The following is a 27,443-nucleotide window of genomic DNA, read 5'->3' as shown; positions in this document are numbered from 1 at the left end:
TCTGATGGAAGAGTAGGGAACCATGATTTGATCTTGGGCAAAACAAAGGTGGCTGCTCACTAGTGAAGGGAGAAACAAATACCATTCCTCTCCGTTCAAAATCCCCACGAGGTAAATTTGGTATCCAATTTAATTTTTCAGAACTGAAGCTATTTAGCAAAGTTAATAAACACATTTAAATTCATACTGGAGTGATGCTAATATTTATTGACACCAATGTGAAACAGATTAAGACAAAAAGTTGTTATTTAAACAGGAACAAATATTGGTGCAGTTTCCTTCTTGGACAGGTCATGCATTCAGATCATGAGACCTAAGATAAAACAAAGACTAGATTGTCAAGAACCAAACAAGGGTTAAATTTTACTTATTAATATAAAAATTGCTAGAGGCAAAAAGGGAGGTGTAAAAATATTCTTTATGCTAAGCTCACATAAGCAAACAAATATCTCAAACTAATCTTAAAGTTTTAGGACAGAGGCTATAGACGTGACATGAATATTTAAATTTTGCAAAGCAAACATTTGTCATCCTTGTACTACAATTATATGCTTGCTGCTTCTACGTTACACAAAGTCAACAGTTATCACCAACAGTGACTAGAACTAGATCCGAACAAGACTTCAAAGTGACTCTGCTCCACTAAATTAAGAAAATTCCATCCAGGATTAAGAAAACCTTTTGATTTTAGAGGCGGCTCTCGTCCTCTCCTCCTGTCATGCCTTAATGAAGTCCTAGCTTGACATTTTCCACCTGCAAATTACAATGCCTACCCTCTAACTTATCTTTGCCTGACACTTTAAAGTTCATTTGTAGGAACTGCAAAGAAAAGAAATTGTGCTTCCAATCTGAACCTGCAGCCAGGTTCCTGCTTTGATGCAAAACATACTCCTCTGCAGTGCACCCCACCAGCACAACTACCCCCTTTCTCTCTACGCCTTTGCCCCAAGGCACTTCTGGATTGCTTAATACATGCTCTTTGGCTGCCTACACAGTCAGGAGGACACCTAGGGCTGTGTGATCTGTATCACTCCTCTCCTCCTTCTTTTCTATGGCTAATACCACTTTCCTGCTTTTTTTCTATTGCTGACTCTCCAGGCTTGGCGCTGTCATCAGCAGGACCGAGTCGATTTCGGCTTCGCGCTCCTGGTTGGTAGAGCTGCATTGCTGGGCGATCCTAAAGTAAAAGGAAATGTTCATGTTACAACATTGCTCCTAAGTGTTTACGGGGCATTTTCAGAGTCACAAGTGAGGTATTGCTATCTATCAAGCCTAACCAAGTGGTGGCGCAGTGGACAGAGCATCGGACTGGGATGCGGAGGACCCAGGTTCGAGACCCTGAGTTCTCCACCTTGAGTGCGGGCTCATCTGGTTTGAGCAAAAAAAAGCTCATCAGCTTGGACCCAAGGTCGCTGGCTTGAGCAAGGGGTCACTCAGTCTGCTGAAGGCCCACGGTCAAGGCACATATGAGAAAGCAATCAATGAACAACTAAGGTGTCACAATGAAAAAGTGATGATTGATGCTTCTCATCTCTCTCTGTTCCTGTCTGTCTGTCCCTATCTATCCCTCTTTCTGACTCTCTCTCTTTGTAAAAGACAAAACAACAACAACAACAAAGAAAACAATTCATAGTAGACCAAAACTGAGGGCATGATACATGACAGTAAATGCTGGTGATTAATTTACTTCTAACAACCTGCTTTCTCCTATCTCCAAAGAAAAGCAACCATTTCAAAAGTATTATTTTACACGCCTAGACTAAATTTTTGATAAATCTATTACCTAATTTTCTTAACCATCTTAAGAGGAACGGAATTAGCTTAATTTTTTTTTTTACTTAGGAATCACAGCCATTGCCTATCTCTCCTCGTCATCAGTAAAATGACATTATTATTATTTAGTGAGAGAGACAGACAGACAAGAAGGGAGAGAGATGAGAAGCATCAACTTGTATTTTTGGCATTTTCGTTGTTTATTGATTGCTTTCTCATACATGCCTGGACAGGGGCGGGGGCCTCCATCCAAGCCAGCGACCTTTGGGCTCAAGCCAGCAACTATGGGATCATGTCGATGCTCCCATATTGAAGCTGCGGCCCTGCACTCAAGCCAAATGAGCCTGCACTCGAGGTGGTGACCTCAGGGTTTCAGACCTGAGTCCTCAGTGTCTCAGGTCAATGCTCTATCCATTGCGCCACCAGCAGTCAGGCTCAGTAAACTGATTTTAAAACGCATGATATAGCCCTGGCTGGACAGCTCGGTTGGTTAGAGCATCATCCTGAAGCGCAGATTGCAGTTTGGATCACCAGTCAGTCAGGGCACATACAGGAGCAGATCAGTGTTCCTGTCTCTCTCTTTCTCTCTCTCCCTTCCTCTTTCACTAAAATCAATAAATAAAATTCAATGCACCCTTATATAAGAAAATCTTATAAGTATAAGCAACAACAGGAATGCCATCTTAAGTGGAGACCTCCCTGAACTTCTAAGCTCAGACCCCATGTAACTTGCCACAAACACGATTGTTTCTTAATTCAGGTAGAACACTGTAATACCCAGCCACCCTATCTAGGTGGCACTTTACATCTCAGATTCCTAAATAAGCCTCAATAAATCATCATGTAGCTCTCAGTTCAAGCAATGTGTTTGGTTTAGTGACAATATGATCCTTAAATGTGTAGGCCTTTTTTAGAATTCACAAAATATTGCATGAGCCTGCCTTACCCTTTCTCCCTGAGGTATAACAGTTAGCCTGAAAGCATTATTCTCAATTGAATAATTCCAGCAAAATACTTCACTGTTGTCACAAGATGACATGTTAAAACATATGAGACTCGTGCATAGTAGTTAAAGAATGGCTGATGGCTCCCACTGTTTAAAGATGGAATGATGTAAACATCAGCGAGGACGCTCACTGGGAATGACAAGCTGGAATGCAGCAAGTACTCTAAATCCACGAGTTCTTAAAGACTCCACAACTCAAGGATAACCCCTACAAGTTGTCGGAACACCAACTCATTACTCTGAATACTGGCAAATAGAAGGGAAGAATCAACTATTTATCCTGCCTTTCCTGTGTAAATTGAATTTTAGGCTAACCAAAAAGCTGACGAGGGAAATTCTTCTTTATAAAAGAACAGGTAATAAATACAACAGGAAAGGCAGAATTTGTATATCACCATTTTCCACCCCACCTCCATCCCCTGGGAAATAATTAATCTAGGCAAAATTGTTAGGAGAAAGGCTGATAAAATTTTTTATAACAGCTGGATCAGGCTTGGAACACCTTAAACCAGTGGTTCTCAAAGTGTGCGCCAGGGCACACTGGTGCGCCCTAGAAGATTTCCAGGTGCGCCCTTGGTATTTCAGAGAAATATGTGCCTGTTGGGGACTAAAAAACCAACAGGGTTTTTGGAGTTTAGATCTTTGGGCTACAGAGGTGTGGGAATTGGCTGTAAGCTGACAGTCTGCCCAACCCCCTCACCTTGCTTGCCTGATTAGGTTGCAAAAGGTTGTTAAGCTGTGGTGCTGGATTGTTTACACTACCCCCCCCCCATGTTCTCCAGAAAGACTGGAGGCAAGTTTCTTCTATCCTTTGTTTGATGTCAAGTTAAGATGATATGGATGGTGGGGGTTTTCTTTTTTTTTTTTTTTTTTTGTAAAGACTTTATTTATTCATTATAGAGAGGAGAGAGAGAGAGAGAAAGAGAGAAGGGGGGAGGAGCAGGAAGCATCAACTCCCATATGTGCCTTGACCAGGCAAGCCCAGGGTTTTGAACTGGCTACCTCAGTGTTTCCAGGTTGATGCTTTATCCACTGCGCCACCACAGGTCAGGCCAGGATGGTGGCGGTTTTCTGTACTCAACGCAATTAAGAGTAAAAAGAGGAATTCTTCAATGTATTGACGAGGAAATGAGAATTTCCCTTTCAAATAGATGCCTAAACACTGAAGAAATTGCTAGGACACATCAGGCTCATGTTTCTCATAAACACAAGAATGAAAAACCTTAAAACATTTGCACCGGGATCTGATGAATTTACTAAATCTTACTAAGAATGTATCTATATATATAAAGATAACTTTTTTTTATTTTTAACCCCTTTTTTACAAATTCTAAAAAGCAGAACTCAAAAAATGTAAGATAAGGGCCCTGGCCAGTTGGCTCAGCGGTAGAGCGTCGGCCTGGCGTGCGGGGGACCCGGGTTCGATTCCCGGCCAGGGCACATAGGAGAAGCACCCATTTGCTTCTCCACCCCCCCCTCCTTCCTCTCTGTCTCTCTCTTCCCCTCCCGCAGCCAAGGCTCCATTGGAGCAAAGATGGCCCGGGCGCTGGGGATGGCTCCTTGGCCTCTGCCCCAGGCGCTAGAGTGGCTCTGGTCGCGGCAGAGCGACGCCCCGGAGGGGCAGAGCATCGCCCCCTGGTGGGCAGAGCATAGCCCCTGGTGGGCGTGCCAGGTGGATCCCGGTCGGGTGCATGCAGGAGTCTGTCTGACTGTCTCTCCCTGTTCCTAGCTTCAGAAAAATACAAAAAAAAAAAAAAAAAGCTAAGATAAGAATGTTTTTTAATGTCAGAATAAAGTTAATTTTGTCTTATTTATTTTGTTTAATTACCATAAAAGCATGCTTGGACTTTATATATTTTTTAATATTTGACTTAATTATATAACATATTTCTCAGAAATTTGTATATAGTGCGCCTACAATTATTTGTAGGATTTTAAATGCACCCCTACATCAAAAAGTTTGAGAACCACTGCCTTAAACTATTGATCAGTTGTGTTTTTTTCAACTTTTTATCTTGAAAGGTTTTAACTCTATTGAAATGTTGTAAAATGTAAACAATGAATACCTAATACCTTTCTTCTAGAGTCATAATTTTAACACTTGGTCACACGTGTATATCCTAAGAACATGGACATCCTATTACACAACCACAATCAGCTGCCACCAATCAATCACAGCATCACACTAACGGGATACGTAGACACTGTATGCTTCTTGTTGTGATGCATAGGAAGTGTACAACGCTATCCATGAACTGTTCTTGCCAAACACTGAGCCTGAATATATTCAGGCCTCCAGGTGAGGGGCTGCCTGTTTGAATAAAATTTGATTGACACACAGCCATGCTCATTCTTTTACATCTGTCTCTGCCTACAGGGTCTAGTGGTTGTGACAGCAACCATATGGCCCACAAAGTCTAGAATATTTACTTACCATCTGGCCCTTCATAGAAAAATTTGCTAACCCCTGCCCTAGACACAGCCATCAGTTTTCAAAGAAATAAAGAAGGTACAGCAACATGTTAAGTGACACCACAGGAATGTGATTAGCCAATCTGGACCCTTAGGAGCTCTACAGAACAAATGGGCTTGCTCAACAAATACATGTAGGAAGACAAAAGGAGGGAGGCTATTTAGTTTAGAGGAGATTTAAGGAGAGATATCAAGCAAATACTATTTGTGGACCTTGTCTGAAACCTATAAAAATATAAATGAGCCTGACCAGGCGGTGGCGCAGTGGATGGAGCGTTGGACTGGGATGCAGAGGACCCAGGTTCAAGACCCCAAGGTCACCAGCTTCAGCGCGGGCTCATCTGGTTTGAGCAAAAAGCTTACCAGCTTGGACCCAAGGTCACTGGCTCGAGCAAGGGGTTACTTGGTCTGTTGAAGGCCCGTGGTCAAGGCACATATGAGAAAGCAATCAATGTACAACTAAGGTGTTGCAAGGCGCAATGAAAAACTAATGATTGATGCTTCTCATCTCTCCGTTCCTGTCTATCCCTCTCTCTGACTCACTGTCTCTGTAAAAAAAAAAAAAATACATACATAAAAAAAATATATATATAAATGAGAGAACTGGAAAAATATGAACACTGAGTAGGTAGGATGTTAATTACTGTTAGTTTTTTTTATGTGAAAATGCTGTTAAGAAACGTCATCCCAGTAGGGGCCGGGATGGGGTAAAGTAGAAAGAAGGCTGGCCACCATTTGATGATTAATGAACAGGCGTGATGGGCCCATTGCATTATTCTGTTCTACTTTCGTCCGTGTTTGAAATTTCTACAATAATAAAAGGGCCCAACCAAAACTGAAAAGAAGTTGCAGGCAGATAAAGTTCCTATAATAAAATTATCTATAATAGAATTTCCTTTAAAAATTCTATAGTAAACAACGAGCTAGCCCTTTCCTTTCCACTTGCAGAGAAAGAGAAAGAAAAACTCCTAAAGAGTGAAACGAAAAGCAGCACCTTGTTTCTAATGCGATCTCTCTTAACCACTTCCTCTTTCTTGTCAGTTTTTTCTGAGCAGCCTAGTGATTCTGTACTTTCAGTCTTCTTTCCTTTATCCCGAAGAGCTTCTTTCTCTTTTTTCATTTCTTCCTCCTTTCTTTTAAAAGCCTTCTCTTTCTCGTAGCGCTCCCTCTGCCTCCGGCGCTCTTCTTCCTGCCGCTTCAGGCGCTCCCTCTCCCGCTCCCGGAGAATGCGCTCTTGTTCTCGTTCGTAATCCCGCTCCCTGTCGCGGTAGTCTCTGCCACACTCATCCTCAGGTCTGCAAGAGAAACATCTCCAAGACCTTATCATCACGAATGCAGGGACAGCGATTCTGACTTGCCCACTGAAATGAGGCTACACTTTCGGAGCAGAGTAAAGAAATGCTAACACATGATAAACAGTGAACAAAACCCCGAAGTCATCCACCCAGATTAGGGCGGAATATTTGAAACCCCCCTCCTCCCGCCCTGGCCCCTGGTTAAAGAGCTGGTCTGAATTCAGCCCAGGACATAGCAGCAAGACTAGCATCTGGAAATAGGCTGAACACAAATGCGGCAAAGAACCCTCGTCCACTGACCTTTGGGGCTTTTCGTCTTTCAGCTCGCTCTCACACCGTTTGGGCAGGGCACAGCTTGGCCCGCTGGCTCTTTCATCACTCAGATTCTCTTTGTCCAGTTTCTTGGTTTTTTCTCTTTTGTCCAATTCTTTTTCATCTCCTTTTTCTGGCTTCTTGAGCAGCTTTAAAAAGAACAAATGTATTTTTATTTTGAAGGGTGGGACACTGTCTTCTGAGTCTATCAACGAAAACAATATACTAAATACTTTTAACTATAGAAGGCCCCTTTTTCTGCAGGTGCGCAGACTTTCAGGTGAAAGTACACAAGAGCAGTGATTTACTAAGTTTGCTATTAATGTGAAAGTGTTACCCACTCAAGTGAAGTGGTTAATCACTTTGTGGCAATAGTATCAAGACTCCTTTGGCTTTAAATGGGTCAACTATTTTTTTTCTTTTAATTTAATTTATTGAGGTGACACTGGTTAACAAAATTATATAGGTTTCAAGTGCACGATTCTACAACACACATTCTGTATAGTTGACTGTGTGCACAAATGGGCCAACCTCTATGTGAACCAACACACACTTCCAAATATGCCTTTTGTAGCAAACCAGTGTGTCAGTACAATTCGATGTGAAAATATGTCACAAATTTAAAATGCTAGGTAGGTCATTACTGATGGAGTAGTTCTTATGTTGTACTTGGAATGACAAACAACTTGGTCACCAAAGGAGTGATCTATTGTGAGAATAATTTTGCCTTAACCCTGAGAGTGACATACTTATATGATGAATCACATTATCATTAGATATGAATAGTAAGAATTATTTGGCATGGGATTTAAACATCCAAATACCTCATACAACAAAGCAGTGGAGTCCCATCTCTGCTGGGTAGGAACTCTGCACAGTGTCATCTATACGACAGAATGCAATTCTAAACTAAAAGTGGTTTATAAAGTCCAATTTTCTAACTAACATTTCTTTTTCATGCCACTGTGACACGTCTCGCTAGAATATCCCTGAGTATTACATACTCAGAGATATTTTTAGTCAAAAGAGATGAATTTAAAGTCTTATTGTAAAGGCATCATACAAAGATTCATCTCAGGGTGAAGGCATCATATAGGTCCCCTAGCAAAAGCCCAAGCACCAAAAGATTTAAGCATGAAGTATTTCAGCACACAGCCAGCCACTGCAAATGGTGAGCCCAGACTGGATGCTACGAAGGCACCAGAGTAAAGCAAGGATACTATGACAGCTTTTATTGGAAGTGTTCTTATTTCTCTAATGAACATCTTTGTCAGAAACCAAGATGGTCATTACTCGAATAAGAACATCGATGGATGTCTCTAGCATGGATAGCTCGACCTTTGCCTTGCTGATAGGAATAGCAAGTCTAGTCACATGTGGAATGGCAGACAGACTGCTAGACAAATTAAGATTTAGGAACTTTCCCACGCAGTTGCCAAGCCCCTCAACAACAATAATGAGCCCTGGCGATCCTCGGGGAACCACATGAACTGAATTTTCAGGAGGTGAAAGGAAACTCTGCCGCCATCTCTGTGAGATTTTCTCGGACTTTCTCTGAAGTACCAGCACTGCCCCGAGTTCGCTGGAGCAAGGCCCGCGCCATGCCCTCCAAAGGGGAGCAGCAAGGCTGGGGTCTTCCTGCAGCTTTTCCTCTTCCTATGTGCAATGAATTCATCGGAATCTGCTGCTCACAGATTCCCAGGTAGATGCAAGAAGGTACCATGGGAATCACGTTAGAGGGGAAAGCACATAATGCAGAATATTATCTCTAGTACTTGCACAGGCAGTTATGAGAGGCAGCTACAAAAGAGAAAGCTCTTTAGGCATGGTCGTCCTCTGGCTATACAGTGTTGAAGCTTCTGGGTACACAGCAGAGCTTCATAAAGTCATGTGGGCTTCCTTTAAAGTAGGAATTTTAAATAGCTTGCTTTTAAGAAGACTCAAGTCAGTCTGAAGGGTTTTTTACAGGTAACACTACCACCACCACCAAAAGGACTTATTAACTAAGACCTGTGTATGTGACATGATACTAGGTGTTCTGTATCATGTACTTGGTCCTTACATTTTTCTGATTCACAGCTTGTAACAGAAACCTGTGTACCTGAAGACAGTGGAAAACAAACAGATGAGGCAACTTCATGTATCAAATATGAAGGAAAAGCTGAATAAAAACCATAATCATGCCAGCCAGCCCTAAGCCCTAATTTATGAAGAACTGAGAGAATGAATAATCATCCCAAAACTGAACATTTTCAATGAAAAAAAAAAAACAAACAAAAAAGAAAACCACAGATCTGCACTGAAGAAATACCATGTAAACTACTTAGTCCTTTTAAATTATCTTAAAATTAAAAAATCATACTATTAGTATTATAGAAAGATTTCTATTGGTTCAACCCCCCCAGAAAGGATAAAAACAAAACTGAAAAACTACATTTACACCACACGAGATGCATGCATGTTTATAAAGAAGTAGATACAAGCAATTTTCAGCCACATGCAGTCAGTTAAAGCTATTTTCACACCTTAATCTTTGGTTCTTCCTTTAATTTGTCCCTTTCTGGAACTCTTTCTATCTTCTTTAGCTTTTCTATATCTTTCCTTTTGCGTTTCTCTTCTTCTTTCCATTTCCTCCTCTCTTCTTCTCTTTGTCTTTTTCTTTCTATTTCTCGCCTTCTTCTTTCTTCTCTTTTTTCTTCTCTCATTCTCTAGAAAGAAACAGTAGCGTACACCTTCAAACAAGGTAATCATCACCAAACACTTAAATCAATCCCAAAGGCATGGTGGGCCCCTGCTAAACTGGATCCTCTTTCTTTCCTACGTTCCACCTCTGTACCCCTCCCACCCACTCAGTGTATGAAAGAGAATAAAGACCAGGGCCTGCTAATGTCAGAGTCTCCCACTGCTGCCTTGCTGTGGGTTCAGAGGCTTTTAGAAAATCAATAGAGTGTCTCTGGAACAGGCTAAGGATTCTCTGGGTGTTCAGAGGGATTCCTTGATCCAGTAGCTGAAGAGAAGGAGGGGGCCAATGTGCCACGTCTTTAAAGGATAATGGCTATTTCTCCTATGGGATCCCAATGTTCTTAAAATGTTTAACAGAATGTGAACCAATGAAATAAAAGTATTGAGAGAACTATAAAAACAAAGGTTTACCTGCTTGTTTTTCAGGAAGCTCAATAGTGGGGTTGTCTTTTTAGCTACATAAATGTAAACAGATTATTAATAATACTTATCACCCCTAGAAAGGATTCCATTTTCTGACATTCCCTGCCAACCACCCAAGGTGGGAAAAACGATACCCCCTTAAACAGAGAGTTCACAACTATATTATTAGAAAGAAGTTTTCAGTCTTCCAATTCTGCAAATTTAAAATATCTTTAAGAAAATTGAGGAAATACAAAATAAAACAATAAACTTAAAAAAAAGTGTAATTCCCAGTGTTGGTGAGAATTAAGTGCAAAGGACATTGTCTTATTTTATAGACAGGAATATAGACTTGTCTAACTGGGAAGGTATTGGGGTAAGTCAGGTATCATTTTGATCCCATAATTTCACTTCTGGGAGTTTATTCTAAGGAAATGACCAGAGATGGGCTTATACTATGTGTCCATTAATAAAACCAACTTTTAGAAGAATATTTCATTCATTTCTCCAATATTCTGAACAATGCTATCTAGCTTTGCAGCTAGCTTTTTGAAAACATACTTCTTTTGGATAAACTCCTAGGAGTGGACATCTTGAGTCAGAGGCTATGCCTATGTTTAAAGCTGATACAGTATTGATAGCTTACTACCAGAACCAACATCCAAGCTAGAATTTATCAAGGTTTTCAGTTTGGCAGTAACTACATCCATTTTTTTTGTTATTTCAGATCAAATTTCTTTTTAGGAATATTAGCTTCTTATTAATAGAAAACACCAAGTGATCTTCAAATGCTTACCAACATCTAAAGGTGCCATGAGTCTCCAAACGTTTTATATTTAGGCTACATTTGTGTAGCACTAAATAGGTCATAGAATCATAGAATTTCCCCCATCTAATCAATGCATTCTCATAATCCTGTGACATAGGAATTATCATCTGCATATTACAGTAGAAGACACAGAGTCTCAGAGAAGTTAGTGCTTTTGCCATGATCACACAGCTATCAAGTGACAGAAGTAAGAGTCAGAAAGGACTTCTGATGAAAAAGTGTTGCCCTTAATTCCTTCTGTCTACTTACCTATTAGTTCTCTATTTTTAGCTTCTATTTCCTCTAGCAGTGTCTCTGGAGTAGATGTCATTTTCTCATTATCTGCAGCATAACTTTCCAAAAATTTTCTATATTCTGGATCTAAATAATTGTTTAAGCAAACAGAAAATATAGCAGACTTTAAACAAATAGGAAATTATTATCTAGGCTGTTGATCAAAGAAGATAATTTCCTATTTCATGGAACATTCAAAATAAACCTGTACCCACAAGATAGACTATTTAGAGAATTGTTGTGATACACCAAGGTTGTGGGTTTGATCCCTGGTTAGGGCACACACAAGAATCAACCAATAAGCCTGACTGGGCGGTGGTGCAGAGGATAGAGTGTCGACCTGGGACGCTGAGGACCCAGGCTCAAAAACCCGAGGTCGCTGGCTTGAGCACAGGGTTACCAGCTTGAGCATGGGGTCATAATCAGGACCCCATGGTCACTGGCTTGAGCGAGGGGTCATTGGCTCGGCTGGAGCCCCCTGGTCAAGGCACGTATGAGAAGCAATCAATGAACAACTAAGGTGCTGCAACTTTGAGTTGATACTTCTCATCTCTCTCTCTTCCTGTCAATCTGTCTGTCCCTCCCTGTCTATCTCTCTCTCTCACTGAAAAAAAAAAGATAAAAGAATCAACCAGTAAACACATAGATGAGTGGAGCAACAAATCAACAAATTGATGTTTTCTCTCAATCTAAAATAAATAAATAATAATACAAAGATAGACTACTGGTTACTCTCAGAACTCCTATTAGAGATAATCACAAAGGGAGTCTAGTGTAATATGGGGTCAGGGAAAATGAGATACCACACATTATAACAAAACCTCCAGGGATGATGCATGGTTTGCTTTTATTTTTTATTTTTATTTTTTCAATTTTTTAATTTTTTTTTTTTTGTATTTTTCTGAAGTTGGAAACAGGGAGGCAGACAGACTACTGCATGCACCTGACCGGGATCCACCCGGCATGCCCACCAGGGGGCGATGCTCTGCCCATCTGGGGCGTTGCTCTGTTGCAACCAGAGCCATTCTGGTGCCTGAGGCAGAGGCCATGGAGCCATCCTCAGCGCCCGGGCCAACTTTGCTCCAGTGGAGCCTTGGCTGAGGGAGGGGAAGAGAGAGACAGAGAGGAAGGAGGGGGAGGGGTGGAGAAGCAGATGGGCACCTCTCCTGTGTGCCCTGGCTGGGAATTGAACCCGGGACTCCATCACGCCAGGCTGACGCTCTACCACTGAGCCAACTGGCCAGGGCCTCCATGGTTTGCTTTTAAAAGTCACTGCTCCTGCTTGACCTGTGGTGGCCCAGTAGATAAGAGCTGGAACGCTGAGGTCGCTGGTTTGAAACCCAGGCTTGCCTGGTCAAGGCACATATGAGTTGATGCTTCCTGCTCTGCCCCCCTTCTTTCTCTTTCTCTCTCTCTCTCCTCTCTCTAAAGTCAATAAATAAAAATCTTAAAATAAAAGTCACTGTTCCTGCTAATCCAGAGTCACACTTGTGGGAGATCTGTTATGTATATACAGTTACAGTATGTATTTATATATTACATATAGTTGCATATGTAGTTAAAGTATATAATTATTATGTATATAGAGGATAAGCATTTCCTATGCGGGTATACTTCACTTTAAGTAAACTCAACATATGAAAATGAGATGTTCCAGCCTGACCAGGCGGTGGCGCAGTGGATAGAGCGTCCAACTGGGATGCAGAGGACCCAGGTTCGAGACCCCGAGGTCGCCAGCTTGAGCACGGGCTCATCTGGTTTGAGCAAAGCCAAGGTCGCTGGCTTGGGCAAGGGGTTACTCGGTATGCTGTAGCCCCACGGTGAAGGCACATATGAGAAAGCAATCAATGAACAACTAAGGTGTCACAATGAAAAACTAATGATTGATGTTTCTCATCTCTCTCCATTCCTGTCTGTCTATCCCTATCTATCCCTCTCTGACTCTGTCTCTGAAAAAAAGAAAAAGAAAATGAGATGTTCCAAAAAGGTAAATTAGGGGGGTATCCTAGATGTGGCAATGGAGGTGATGGTAATTTCTGCAGTTCTTTTCAAGCTGCCTCTGACATCAGACGGGGTAACAAATATGAGTCATTATACTTCTTGTATTGGGAGTTTCTATGTAGTGTAGAATGTGTTGCTTGGTCTAGTCTTCCAAGTCTGAATCTATGATATAATCAATAAGCAGCTGTGTGTTGAGTCTTTTCTGTGTGATTTATAAAATACGCACTATAGTAATAAATAACGGAACTCAAACTAGATGATTCTAAAATATCAATTGGATAGAAAATATTGTAGCTAAGCCCTTATCCAACATAAGTTACAGAGATCTCAAAATCTGGATCCAGCCTGACCAGGCGGTGGTGCAGTGGAGAGAGCACTGACTTGGGATGCTGAGGACCCAAATTTAGAACCCTGAGGTCGCTGGCTTGAGCCCAAGGTCGCTGGCTAGAGCAAGGGGTCACCTGCTCTGCTGTAGCCTCCCAGTCAAGGCACATATGAGAAAGCAATCAGTGAACAACTAAGGTGCTACAACTACGAGTTGATGCTTCTCATCCCTCTCCCTTCCTGTCTATCCCTGTCTGTCTGTCTGTCTGTCTAACTAAAAAACAACAATGAAAGCCTGGATCCAGTTTACCTTAAGTGGCAATCATTCCAGTTTTTAGTTTGTTTTTTGGTTCAATGTAATTACTGTGTGTGTAGTTAATTCCATATTCAAAGCCGAGGAAATAGGACTGGCTACTTCAGTTACTTTATATTAAGTTACTTGAATACATCAATTTTTCCAGTACATTTCTTAATGAGAAATCTTCCTCTTTATAAAAATAGAAAAGTCTAAGAAATAATTATAACAATGGTAAGAGGCCTCATGTTCTCTGAAACATCTGATTTTTTCCATTATCTTTTTGAAAATAAATTTTATTTATTGATTAATTTTAGAGAGATGAAGGGAGAAAGAGAGAGAGAGAGAGAGAGAGAAACATCAATTCTTTTTTTTTTTTTTTTTTGTATTTTTCTGAAGCTGGAAACGGGGAGAGACAGTCAGACAGACTCCCGCATGCGCCCGACCGGGATCCACCCAGCACGCCCACCTGGGGCGACGCTCTGCCCACCAGGGGGCGATGCTCTGCCACGACCAGAGCCACTCTAGCGCCTGGGGCAGAGGCCAAGGAGCCATCCCCAGCACCCAGGCCATCTTTTGCTCCAATGGAGCCTTAGCTGTGGGAGGGGAAGAGAGAGACAGAGAGGAAAGGGGGGTGGAGAAGCAAATGGGCGCTTCTCCTATGTGCCCTGGCCGGGAATCGAACCCGGGTCCCCCACACGCCAGGCCGACGCTCTACCGCTGAGCCAACCGGCCAGGGCGAAATATCAATTCTTAGTTCCAGCCACTCATGCATGGGTTGATCACTGCATGCACCATGACCCGGGAACCCGCAACCATGGTGCATCAGGACAATGCTCCAACCAACTAGCCAGAGAGGGAAAACTCTATAGCATACCTACCTCCATTCTAACAGTTAAGCAAAGCTTCACTGATGAATTAGATTTCATATTAACTTGATCCCATATGTTCTCTTACTTAAAAGATTGGAGTCCAATGAATTCCCACAAAGGTAATATTTAAAAAACAACAACAACAAAACACCCATGGCAATAGCATTACATGACTAGAGCTATACTATACCATCATCAATAGTCCCAACTTTGGTATCTCTTTTCTTATTCTTCTTTTTTGCAGCTTTTTGAAAAGGTGCAAATTCTACTATTGCAGGATATTCCTGACCTGTTGAGAAAAAAATATCACACTTGTTAAAACAAAGAAAACGTCAAGTGGATACAAGAGCCAACCCACTGCTCTCTAGGCCTCCTTTGATGGCCGTCATCTGAGGTGTGTCTGCAGTCGGGTGCCACCCACACTGGCACAGCTAAACCAACACCCTAGCAAAGGAGCCCCCGTGGAAAGGTACGTCAGGGCAGTAATACATTCATTTCAATTCCACTTCCAAAGTGTGGTGTTTTGATATGTGTGGGGGAAGTCTACAAGCTCATTTTCACTTCAATAAAACATTGGAAATCTCTAGAATAAGATCTATAGAGAAAACCAAGATTACTGGTTTTCTAGGACTGGACGGGAGGGCTGGGGAGAACGGAGTGACAGCTAATAGGTATGGGGTTTCTCTTTGGAGTAATGAACGTGTTCTAAAATGAGATTGCGGGGATACCTGAGCAGCGGGGAGCACAAGAAAAATCTTTTTTTTTAAATAGAGAGAGAGAGAGAGAGAGAGAGGCGAGGGGGGTGGGAACAGACAGGGACAGACAGGGAGGGAGATGAGAAGCTTCAATTCTTTGTTGTGGCACCTAGTTGTTCATTTATTGCTTTCTCATATGTGCCTTGTCTGGGGGGCTCCAGCTGAGCCAGTGACCTTGGACTCAAACCAGTGCCCATGAGGTCATGTCTGTGATCCCAACTCAAGCTGGTGACCCCACACTCAAGCTGGTGAGCCTGTGCTCAAGCCTGCGACCTCAGGGTTTTGAACCTGGGTCCTCTGTGTCCCAGGCTGACGCTCCATCCACTGCACCACCACCTGGTGAGGCAGTAAAAATCATTTCTAAAGGGTAAATTTTGTGGTATGTGAATTATATTACATAAAGCTGTTATTTAAAAAATATACCAGGATACCACAAGCACAGTCAAATAAAGTAAAAATAGATAAATTGGACATCAAAATTAACTTCTGTGCATTTAAGAACAATCAATATAGTGAAAAGGCAACCTACGCAATAGGAGAAAATATTCTCAAGCCATACATCTGATAAGGAGTCAATATACAGAACATATCAAGAACTCCTATAATTCAACAACAACAACAAGCCACAACCCAATTTTAAAAATTTCAAAGGATTTCTGGCTGACGGGTGGTGGCGTAGCAGATAGAGCGATGACCTGGGACACAGATCCCAGGTTGAAACCTCGAGCTTGGCGGCTTGACCGCTGGCTCACCAGCCTGAGACTGAGATCATCGACATGACCCCCAGGTCGCTGGCTGGAGCCCAAGGTCACTGGCTCAGCTGGAGCCCCCGGTCAAGGCATGATGAGAAAGCAATCAATTAACAACTAAAGTTCCACAACTACAAGTTAATGCTTCTCATCTCTCTCCCTTCCTGTCTCTCTCTGTCACTAAAAAATAAATAAAATAAAAAGTTCAAAGGACTTCAGTAGTCATTTTTCCAAGGATATACAAATGGCGAAAAAGCATCATGAAAAGATGCTCATATGCTGAAGCATATGAAAACATTAAAATATTTTCACTACTCATTAGGGCAGCGGTTCTCAACCTGTGGGTCACGACCCCGGCGGGGGTCGAACGACCAAAACACAGGGGTCTTGGTTGCCTCAAGCCATCAGAAATACATATTTTATTTTAAAATGTATTGTATAATAAATATGTATTTTCCGATGGCTTTAGGCGACCCCTGTGTTTTGGTCGTTCGACCCTGCTGGGGTCCCTACCCACAGGTTGAGAACAGCTGCATTAGGGAAATGCAAATCAAACCCACAATGAGCTATCACCTCACACCCATTAGAATGGTTACTGTTAAAGGAAGAGAAAACCATAGAATAATAAGTGCCTATGCGACTTGGAGAAATTAGAGTGCTTTCGCTTTACTGGTGGGGGTGTAAAATGGTGGCTCCTCAAAACCTTTTATTTTTTTTAATTTTTATTTATTTTTTGCTCCTCAAAACCTTTTAAAAAGAATTACCATATGACTAAGCAGTTCCACTTTTAGGTATATATTCGAAAGAAGTGAAAGCAGAGACCTGAACAGATTATCTGTACGCCCACATTCGCCAAAGCATTATTCACAATAGCCAAGAGTCTGTGTAAGTGACCCAAATGCCCCTTGACAGATGAATGTATAAACACTATGCAGAATATACATACAATGGAATATTACTGAGCCTTAAAAAGGAAATTCTGACATATACTACAACATGGATAAGCCTTGAGGGCATTATGCTAAGTGAAAGAAGCCAATCATAAGAACTCAAATACTATATTCTCCCACTTACATGAGGTACCTAGAATGGCCAGCTTCATAGAGATAGCCTGGTATGTGCCAGGGGCTGCTGGAGGGGGTATGGGGACTTGTTCAATCAGCATAGAGGTTTAGCCTTGAAAAATGAAAATGTTCTAAAGATCAACTGCACAACAATGTGAATGTACACGTCAACACAAGGGAACTGTACCTTTAAAAATGGTTAAGATAGGGCCTGACTGGTGGTCACGAGGTGGATAGAGTGTCAACCTGGAATGCTGAGGTCCCAGGTTCAAAACCCCGAGGTCACTGGCTTCAGCGCAGGCTCATCCAGCTTGAGCTCAGGCTTGCCAGCTTGAGCATGGATCATCAACATCCCAAGTTACTGGTTTTCAGCCCAAAGGTTGCTAGCTTGAGCAAGGGGTCACAGCTTAGCTTGAACCCCCCGTCAAGGCTCATATGAGAAGCCATGAACTAAAGTGATGAAACTACAAGGTGATGCTTCTCACTCACCCCCCAAAAAATGGTTAAGATGTTAAATTTAGGCCTAACCAGGTGGTGGCACAGTGAATAGAGCGTCAGACTGGGATGCGGAGGACCCCAGGTTCAAAACCCTGAGGTCACCGGCTTGAGCGTGGGCTCACCCGGCTTGAGTGTGGAATCATAGACATGACACCATGGTCACTGGCTTGAGCCCAAAGGTCACTGTCTTGAAGCCCAAGGCCACTGGCTTGAGCCCAAGGTTGCTGGCTTGAGCAAGGGGTCACTCGCTCTGCTGTAGCCCCCTGGTCAAGGCACATATGAGAAAGCAATCAATGAACAACTAAAGTGCTGCAACGAAGAAGTGATGCTTCTCATCTCTCTCCCTTCCTGTCTTTCTGTCCCTATCTGTCTCTCTGTCTCTGTCACAAAAAAAAAAAGATGTTAAATTTGATCCTGGCCAGTTAGCTCAGTAGTAAAGTGTTGGCCTGGCATGTGGATGTCCCAGGTTCAATTCGCGGTCATACAGGAGAAGTAACCATCTGCTTCTCCACCCCTCCCCTTTCTCTCTCTTCCCCTCCCACAGCCAAGCTGGATGGGTTCAAGCACACTGGCCCCAGGCCATGAGGATGGCTCCATGGAGCCTCTGTCTCAGGTGCTAAAAATAGCTCCGTTGCAAGCATGGCCCAAGATGGGCAGCGCATCTGCCCCAGACAGGGGTTGCCTGGTGCATGTGGGAGTATGTCTGTCTCCCCTCCTCTCACTTGGAAAAAAAGAAAAAACGATGTTAAATTTTATTTCTGTGTATTTTACCACAATTTTTAATACTTGATCTTAGCCAAAAGGTAGAGAAATGATCCCACAATTATTTAAAATGCAAACAAAACTAAAGGAATGAGTTAGGATTCTGTTTACATGGGATGTCTAGAATAGGGAAATCCATAGTTAGATGAGTGGCTGCCAGGGGCAGCGGAGGGGAGAGGAGAGTGGGAGATGACTGCTAGTGGATATAGGACTCTTTGGAGTGATGAAAAAATGCTTTATTTGCATAGGGGTGATGATTGCACAACTTTGTGAATATACTAAAACCATTGACTTTTATGGTATGTGAGGGGATTTGTTTTTTGTTTTTTGTTTTTTTACAGAGATGGAGCAAGAGTCAGAGAGAGAGATAGATAGGGACAGACAGGAACGGAGAGAGATGAGAAGCATCAATCATCAGTTTTTCATTGCGACACCTTAGTTGTTCATTGATTGTTTTCTCATATGTGCCTTGACCGTGGGCCTTCAGCAGACCGAGAAACCCCTTGCTCAAGCCAGCGAACTTGGGTCCAAGCTGGTGAGCTTTTTCTTGCTCAAACCAGATGAGCCCGCGCTCAAACTGGCAACCTTGGGGTCTCGAACCTGGGTCCTCCGCATCCCAGTCCGACGCTCTATCCACTGTGCCACCACCTGGTCAGGCTGTGAGTTTTAACTCAATTAATAAACACACACACACACAAGTGACTACTGAAAAAAAAATACACCAGGTCTCTGCTTCAGGATAATATCATACAATGTATTAAGATCATTGATATGTAGCCCTGGCGGGTAGCTCAGTTGGTTAGAGCATCGTCCTGATACACCAACCAAGGTTGCAGGTTCCATCTCCAGTCAGGGCACATATACGAATCAACGAAAGAATGCATAAATAAATGGAACAACAAACTGATGTCTCTCTCTCTCTCTCTCCCTCCTCTTTTCCCCCTTCCTCCCTCTCTAAAATCAATCAATAAAAAAAATTTGAAAAAAATATTAAAAGATCACTGACATGTAGACATAAGCCAGAATAAAATAAATAGAATTGACCCTAAGGTATCACAAAGCAGGTATGGAGGAAATATGATTTTGGAAACCCTGGTGAATGCAGAATTGGATTAGCTTAATAACTGATATATTTGAAAAGGAATGGATAAACCAGACTGAAGCAGAAGGAAATTGGGGAAGATAGGCTGATAAAAACAAGTGAGACAAGACTACGGAGGACCTTAACTATGAGGCTAAGGAATTTGGACTTTTTTGTGTGTGTGTGAGAGAGAGACAGAGAGAGGGACAGATAGGGACAGACAGACAGGAAGGGAGAGAGATGATAAGCATTAATTCTTCCTTGAGGCTCCTTAGTTGTTCATTGATTGCTTTCTCAGATTTGCCTTGACAGGAGGGCTACAGCAGACCAAATGACCCCTTGCTCAAGCCAACGACCTTGGGCTCAACCTGGTGAGCCTTACTCAAAACCAGATGAGCCCATGCTCAAGCTGGCGACCTTGGGGTTTCGAACCTGGGCCCTCCGCATCCTAATCCAACGCTCTATCCACTGTGCAACCGCCTGGTCAGGCAAGGAGTTTGGACTTTTAAATCAATATTTTCTAAAAGATTAATAAATTTCATGGCAATATAATAGGTGGAATTATACAGAAATTGAGAACTCTATGAGTTTAGAGACAGTGGTTTTCTAAGTATTAGGTGACAAAGACATAAAGTATGAAAGTATTAGAAAGACTAGATGAACAAGATGTTAAAAAACAAATTTAGAGCCTTGGCCAGGTAGCTCAGTTGGTTGGACCATCCTGGTGATACACCAAGGTTGTGGGTTTGATCCCTGGTCAGGGCACATACAAGAATCAACCAGTGAATGCATAAAAGAGTGGAACAAAGCAGTGTTTCTCTCTTTCTTTCTCTCTCCCTTCCTCTCTAAAATCAATTAACAAAATTTTTTGAAAAAATTTAAAAGATTCATCATTTGTTTACATGTAAGATATAAAAAATGAGAGGAAAAGGTTAGACACAACACAGATTTCCAGGCTAAATCACTAGGAAATCATTGCTATCTACTGGAATAAAATTGGAATGGAGAAGTACCTAGTTTGTGGGGATTAATAAAGTTAGACAAATAGTGGCAATCCTAATTTTATAAGCATATTCTCTGACAAAGATTACATTTTCATTAACTTTGAATTAATACTGAAAAAAAGAAAAACCTCAACAGAAGCGCCATAATTCACTATAATTGCAAAGCCAAGGAAAGTGGCAGATGGCAGCCTAGACAGTCTGTGGCTAAATATTGCAAGCAGGAAAAAGTGAATAAAAAGAGTTTAGGCCCTGGCCAGTTGGCTCAGTGGTAGAGTGTCGGCCTGGCGTGCAGGAGTCCCGGGTTTGATTCCCGGCCAGGGCACATAGGAGAAGCGCCGATCTGCTTCTCCACCCCGCCCCCTCTCCTTCCTCTCTGTCTCTCTCTTCCCCTCCCGCAGCCAAGGCTCCATTGGAGCAAAGTTTGCCCAGGCGCTGAGGATGGCTCTATGGCCTCTGCCTCAGGCACTAGAATGGCTCTGGTTGTGGCAGAGCAACGCCCCAGATGGGCAGAGCATTGCCCCCTGGTGGGCATGCCGGGTGGATCCCGGTCTGGCGCATGAGGGAGGGAGTCTGTCTGACTGCCTCCCCGTTTCCAACTTCAGAAAAAAAATACAAAAAAAAAAAAAGAGTTTAGGCAGTTTTTTTTCTTCCCTATATCCTCCTGGATACAAAGAGGGAGATGATCAAGTTGGATGTTTTAATTACATACAACGTAGAACGTGAAGCAGGCTTAAAGGGATGTGAATTAAATAAATAAATTGTGGTCCTTGAAGCAAGATGAGAAATAGAAGTTTAAAACTTGTCAGACAAGTTTAAAGAGTCACTTATTCATATTACTGCTGAAAGTAGTAAATAGTCAAAGGAGCAGATTCTAATCCAGGGCAAAAAATCTGTCACAGGAGGAAGAAAAGAGGCAATTTCCTTTAATTAATCAAACAATAGAAATAACAGGTTAATAAAAGTACCCAAGGGCTGGGAAAAGCCACACACCTATATATAAATATAAGATTGTATTAAGCTTATATCAAATGTGTAAAACTCTTTAGATGTTACACATTTTGTCACCCAGGATTTTTTTTCTTTTTTTTTATTCTTTTGAGCCATCCCCACCTGTGCCACATAGAGCCTTTATCACCCAGGATTTTCGAAAAGCTATTACACCATTGAGAAACCCGTGTTACACACATTGTCTTGACAAATGACAAAGAAACCTTGTCAGTTAGGACTCACCTTTATTGTCAAGGAATACATAACCATCAAAGCGATCCCTGAACAAAATAATGTCCTCTTGGTTTTTAAAGTTGATATATGCTCTGGCATACATATGAGGATACAGACTGCAGAGAGGAAAGCAATTTTGTAAATATGCTTGCGGGCGTCTGGCTGAATTATAAGAATGCATATATTAAAGAGAAACTCAAAATCAAACACAGAACATACGTGGGGTCAAATGGGATGGAAGAAACCTTCTTCATTTACCCGCCCTCCCTTTTATTGATTTTACCTAGTATCATTGGAAAAAAACTCAAAATAATCGTGCTCCGGCATAGGCTGAAGATGCTCCTGAAGCTGCTCCTTGGTCAAAGTGGGAGGTAATCTCCGAATTACCACCTTCAGAAATGAGTAAGTAAAAGCAAATTAGTACACATCAATTTTCTGTCATACCTAAAGGGATCACCATCCGTGAAGAAAGCTGGGCTTTCAAAGGGGGGATAACTTATAAAAACCCAGAAGAAAACAGTCCTCTCATAATTAATCCAACATAGTGGTGACGCGGTTTTTTAAAAGCTCGTAGAAATGAGGTCTGCTGTGGTGGCGCAGAGGATAAAGCGTCGACCTGGAAATGCTGAGGTCGCCGGTTCGAAACCCTGGGCTTGCCTGGTCAAGGCACAGATGGGAGTTGATGCTTCCTGCTCCTCCCCCTTTCTCTCTCTCCGTTTCTCTCTCTCTCCCTCTCTCTCTCCTTTCTAAAATGAATAAATAAAATAAAAATTAAAAAAAAAAGAAAAGAAATGAGGTCTGGAGCAAGGAAAATCTCAAGTTCTGGTAACCCGAAGTCCTGCAGTTTACTAGGTTTTCGCATAATTTTCTCTCATTTATTTTTCAATAAATGTAGAGGTAAGAAGCTAGTAGGCCAACCCTGGTCTTTTTTGGGTACCATGAACTCTTGATTTACTAGTATTTCCCTACCACATTCAACACATGCTAAAACAAAATCCTTTCTCATTCAGCATAAAGAATTCAAACCTCAAAGGGATACCGAAAATTCCCTCATTATTCCCCAAGTAGGATGAACCCAATGTGGCCCCCAGACCATTAATCCGCCAGCACTCAATCAACTCGCCTCCATTAATACTTCCATCATAAACTACTCCCACTCTTAATAGCCCCTTCACTATTTAATAATACCCCCAATTAACGTTTCCATTCCTCATTCTCTTTATCAATCCCACCTCCCATTATCATCTCACAGCTCTGAGCCAAACTGTTCTTGTCTCAAAATGTCCCTCTTTCCCTCAGGCCCACCCCGGGGCTTGGCCAGGAGGGGCTCCCCCCCATTCCAGTCGAGTGGATGAGGATGATGCGATTCTCAGTCAGGTGAAGAAAGGGAAGGGGTGACCGGGAGAGGAAGAGGGCAGCCCGATTCCCAACCATCCTCCATAGGTGGCGAACGCGTCCCGCCCTCTCACGGGCCAACGGCCAGCCAGGCACCTTGCTCAGCGCCTCCTTCTTCTCCTTGTTACGATCCAGCTTATCTTCCCCTTTGCTGTCCCCCGAGGCCCCACAGCCGCTGCCTGTGGCCCCCGGGGGAGTCAAGAGGGTTACTCGCTTCTCCTTAGGCCTGTGGTCCCTCTCTTCCTTCATGGCCACGGCTTTGATCCTCAAAGTCGAAACTCGGCCCAAATGCCCCTACCGGGCACCTACGATTCCCAGTTCACTCCCGTCACAGCTCCGCCCCCCAATGGACAACCCAACTGATATGACAGACCGGTGTTCCGCTGGGCCGTCAAGATCTCGCGAGACTTCAAGGAGCCTGCTTTTATTCTTACGTTTCCGCCTGCCGAATCCCCATCACCCAATCCGGTCTTGGGTCGAGATTCCCCTACGGCTGTTCTCTGCATGTTATTAGCATATCTGCCATCTTAATTAGAAAGATTCTTTGAAGGACTACAAATCCCGGCATGCAAAGCAGTTACCCACTTCTGGCTGGGAGTCAGGAGGGTATATCTCCGGGTCCCAATTTGTAAGTAAAAGTAGTTAGTCCTCTAATCTTGAAAGTTTAGTGTTTTTAAGATCAAAAGTTTAGTGTTTTAACATTAGATTCTAGACCTATACTTAAGTACGTGTTCCTCCTATAAGGGGAAACAGAGGTTGCCAGCCCGAAATATCTGTTTTGGGATATTGATTATTTTAGGCTAGTTAGTATTTAAGAAAAGACTCAGGAAGAACCTTTCACCATAACCCTAACTGCTTTAAAGTAGACATAGGACCTGCTTCAAGAAGGGAGCTGTCTTCACAGTTACTATGTACTAGTGTGTGACACAGGGAGGGACCGTACGAAGTCTTCTCTGTGTCCTATTGTTAAAGATAGTCCAGAAAACAGCTATTTAAGGAACATTTGCTTCTTCATCTCCATGTGAATTGCCTTTGAAATATTATGTTATATTACAAAAATATGAAGAAATTTTATGTCAAATATTAAACAAGTATAGTAACACATTTTATAGCAATAGAAGTAAAGGAAGACAATTAGAAGAATAATGAACTTACAGAAATTCAGGTTTGAGGGATTTGGTACTATAAAAACTCCAAATTTAAAAAATATCAAAGAATATATAAGAATAAAAAAAGTTAAGATCAGAAATGTTTCTTCTTTATGTTTGGTAAACGACTGCTAAGGCCAAAGGGGAAAATGATTCAGAATAGTTTCTTATTTTCAAGTTGAGCAGTGTCCCAAAGATTTTTAAAAAGCTTTCTATGTTAAAATATCTCATAGTTCACATTTTTCTCTTTATGGACATTAGAGATCCTAAGCCTTTTGGTTGTTTCAAATACTTTAAACCTTTGTTCACATAATCATATGAGTAATGAATAATGGTTGGTTTCATTTATTTTGATTGATTGATTGATTTTAGAGAGGGGGAGAGAGAGAGAAAGCGAGAAGCATCAACTGGTAGTAGTATATGGCTTGACTGGGCAAGCACAGAGTTTTGAACCGGCGAGCTCAGCATTCCAGGTCGATGCTTTATCCACTGCACCACCACAGCTCAGGCTAAGAACAGGGCCACATTAGGTTCATCCTACTTGGGGAATAATGAGGGTATTTCAAATAGAAAAGCTTTATCTTGATGATAAAATGAATAAGTTTAAATGAGCCATTCTCCTACTATTTATTTGTTTGTTTACATATTTTGAGAGAGAGAGAGAGACGGACAGACAGAGAAAGACAAAGACAGACAAGAAGGAAGGGAGAGAGATGCGAAGCATCAACTCGTAGTTGCGACATCTTAGTTGTTCATTGACTGCTTTCTCATATGTGCCTTGATAAGGGGGGGGCTCCAACCGAGCCAGTGACCCCCTTGCTCCAGCCAGTGACCTTTGGGCACAAGCCAGTGATCATGAGGTCATATTTATAACCCTACACTCAAGCCGGCGACCCCAACCTCAAGCTGGATAAGCCCATGCTCAAGGCGGTGACCTTGGGGTTTCGGACCTAGGTCCTTAGCATCTCAGGCCGACACTCTATCCATTGTGCCACCACCGCCTGGTCAGGCTACCATTCTCTGACAATTTAAAAAAGTTATTTAGATTTTCTTCTAAATCTTAAATTCAAAAACAAAAGATTGCTTGCCTAATTAAATCACAAAATTCTTCTACATTCAGCTTTACACAGAAACAAAGGAGAGAGTTATCTACTGAATTTTATTGACGATGAGTATTGAGTTCACTTATATCCATCACCTCCATCAAATACACACATGTGGGCACACAAGTAGAGTCAAAAAGTGTATGAGAGGGGAAATGTAGAATACAACTGTTAGAATATTCTGTTGACTCAACTGAAATAGAAAAATGGACAAGTATTAGACAAAGAGAAAACAACTTTGGGAACCTAAAATATGCTGTTCACATGTGCTTTGCTATAGATTGCTTTTAATATAAATAATAATTCAATAAATTTTAAAAGATTTTACAATAATTTATTAATAAAAATACTAATATTATTGGGGTGTCACTGGTTAGCAAGATTATGCAGTTTCCGGGCGTGCCATTCTGCAGCACAGCACATGGTCTGTGCAGTGTATTCTGTGTTCAGTGCCCCAAGTCGGGTCTCCATCAGTCACCATTTGTCCCCCCCTATGCCCCCACCACCTCCCCACTCCTCCCTCCCCCCACAGTTGCCACACTGTTGTCCATGTTCATGAGGTTTTTTTCTCTTTTTTTGGTCTTACACGTTTTAGAGCTAGTTGTATATATCAACAAGGGAGAAAAAAGAATTCTTCCTTCATGTCACTTTAATGTTTTCATTGCATATATAGTAAAACAAATACCATGTTAGCAATATCAGTGCAATAACCAAGTTTCAATAAACACATGTGGTCTTCTTTTGTTCTATAAAAAATAACAGTAAAAAAGCTGTAGAATATTTAAGATCCTGTTAGCTAAGTAAAAAGCCTTGTTACCTGACTAATCATCTTGAAGGCAAGTTTCCAAGTAACAGTGAATTTGAGTACACTTTGTTCTTTATCATAAGCTATGAGTGTGCTTATTGTGCCTCCCTGACCTGAAGGACTCTTTTCATATTTTACTAATGAACCCGTCTTTACCCATCCTTTGTAAGACATGCATTAGCTCTAATAGCTTGTTTTTCTGTTTGTTTTTTATTTGAATTTTTTATTTTATGTTTGATATTTTTATTTCTATTTTTTATTTTAGTGAGAGAGAGACAGACAGACAGGGACAGACAGACAGGAAGGGAGAGAGATGAGAAACATCAACTCGTAGTTGTGGCGCCTTAGTTGTTCATTGATTGCTTTCTCATATGTGCCTTGATGGAAGGGCTCCAGCCAAGCCAGTGGCCCCTTGCTCAAGCCAGCAACTGTGAGCTTCAAGCCAGAGATCTATGGGCTCAAACCAGTGACGATGGGGTCATGTCTATGATCCCATGCTCAAACTGGCGACCCCATGTTCAAGCTGGTGAACCCTTGTCAAGCCGGTGACCTTGGGGTTTCGAACCTGGGTCCTCTGCATCCCAGGCTGACACTCTATTCACTGTGTCACTGCCTGTCAGGTTGATTTTTACTGATTGATTTTAGAGAGAGGAGAGAGATAGAAAGGGGCAGGGGGAGGAGCGGGAAGCATCAACTCGCAGTAGTAGTTGCTTCTTGTATGGGCCTTCATCAGGCAAGCAGGGCTTTTTTTTTTTTCTTTTCCACGTGAGAGGAGGGGAGATAGACAGCCTTGCGCATGCACCCTGAACAGAATCTGCCTGGCAACCACCATCTGGGGCTCTCCCTCTCTCCCCCCCTTCCTCTCTCTCTAAATTCAATGGATAAATAAAAAAGTTTAAAAAATAACAGTAATAGATTTAAAGAGATTTATTCAAAATGCAAAGTCTTAGGGCCTGGCCAGTTGACTAAGTGGATGGAACGTTGGCCTGGCATGCGGATGACTCAGGTTCAATCGCTGGTCAGGGCACACGTGAGAAGTGACCATCTGCTTCTCTTCCTCTCCCTCTCCCCTTCCCTCCCTCTTGCTCTCTCGCAGGCAGTGGCTCAGTTGGTCTGAGCGTCAGCTCTGAGCGCTGAGCATAGCTCAGTGATTCAAGCATATGCCCCAGATGGGGTTGCCAGGGGAATCCCGGGTGGGGCGCGTGTGGGATTGTCCCTATCTCCTCTCCTCTCACTTAAAATAATAAATAAATGAAAGTAAA

General features: G+C 42.2%; 1 protein-coding gene and 2 long non-coding RNA genes across 4 annotated transcripts in view; 2 read left to right on the top strand and 1 right to left on the bottom strand.

Annotated features, from left to right (window-relative positions):
* The window catches only part of LOC136316668 (uncharacterized), a 37,570-nt gene extending 15,142 nt beyond the window's left edge, over positions 1–22,428 (top strand). The window contains exons 4-6 of the long non-coding RNA XR_010727784.1: positions 14,841–15,065; positions 22,018–22,132; positions 22,298–22,428. This is a non-coding gene — a long non-coding RNA (uncharacterized lncRNA). The remainder of the gene's footprint in view (positions 1–14,840; positions 15,066–22,017; positions 22,133–22,297) is intronic.
* UPF3B (UPF3B regulator of nonsense mediated mRNA decay) lies at positions 188–23,483 on the bottom strand. 2 transcript variants are annotated; one of them, XM_066248641.1, is made up of 11 exons: positions 23,222–23,483; positions 22,014–22,120; positions 21,740–21,846; positions 14,787–14,885; positions 11,081–11,191; positions 10,012–10,055; positions 9,384–9,566; positions 8,921–8,959; positions 6,847–7,007; positions 6,246–6,546; positions 188–1,177 (listed from the first exon to the last, which is right to left on the bottom strand). In XM_066248641.1, exons 1-11 carry the CDS (start codon positions 23,372–23,374, stop codon positions 1,028–1,030), a joined length of 1,455 nt encoding a protein of 484 aa, XP_066104738.1. In that variant the 5' UTR covers positions 23,375–23,483; the 3' UTR covers positions 188–1,027. The 2 variants fall into 2 exon arrangements, with proteins under 2 accessions (XP_066104738.1, XP_066104739.1); XM_066248642.1 differs by lacking the exon at positions 8,921–8,959.
* Positions 23,484–23,679: 196 nt separating this feature from the next.
* Positions 23,680–27,443, top strand: part of LOC136316669 (uncharacterized) — a 38,990-nt gene continuing 35,226 nt past the window's right edge. Inside the window, exon 1 of the long non-coding RNA XR_010727786.1 lies at positions 23,680–23,753. This is a non-coding gene — a long non-coding RNA (uncharacterized lncRNA). The remainder of the gene's footprint in view (positions 23,754–27,443) is intronic.

The sequence above is a fragment of the Saccopteryx bilineata genome, chromosome X, assembly GCF_036850765.1.
Source record: "Saccopteryx bilineata isolate mSacBil1 chromosome X, mSacBil1_pri_phased_curated, whole genome shotgun sequence".
In the NCBI taxonomy this organism is placed as follows: Eukaryota; Metazoa; Chordata; class Mammalia; order Chiroptera; family Emballonuridae; genus Saccopteryx; species Saccopteryx bilineata.
Note: the sequence above shows the minus strand (reverse complement) of the source record. Positions and strands in the feature narration are given on the sequence as shown.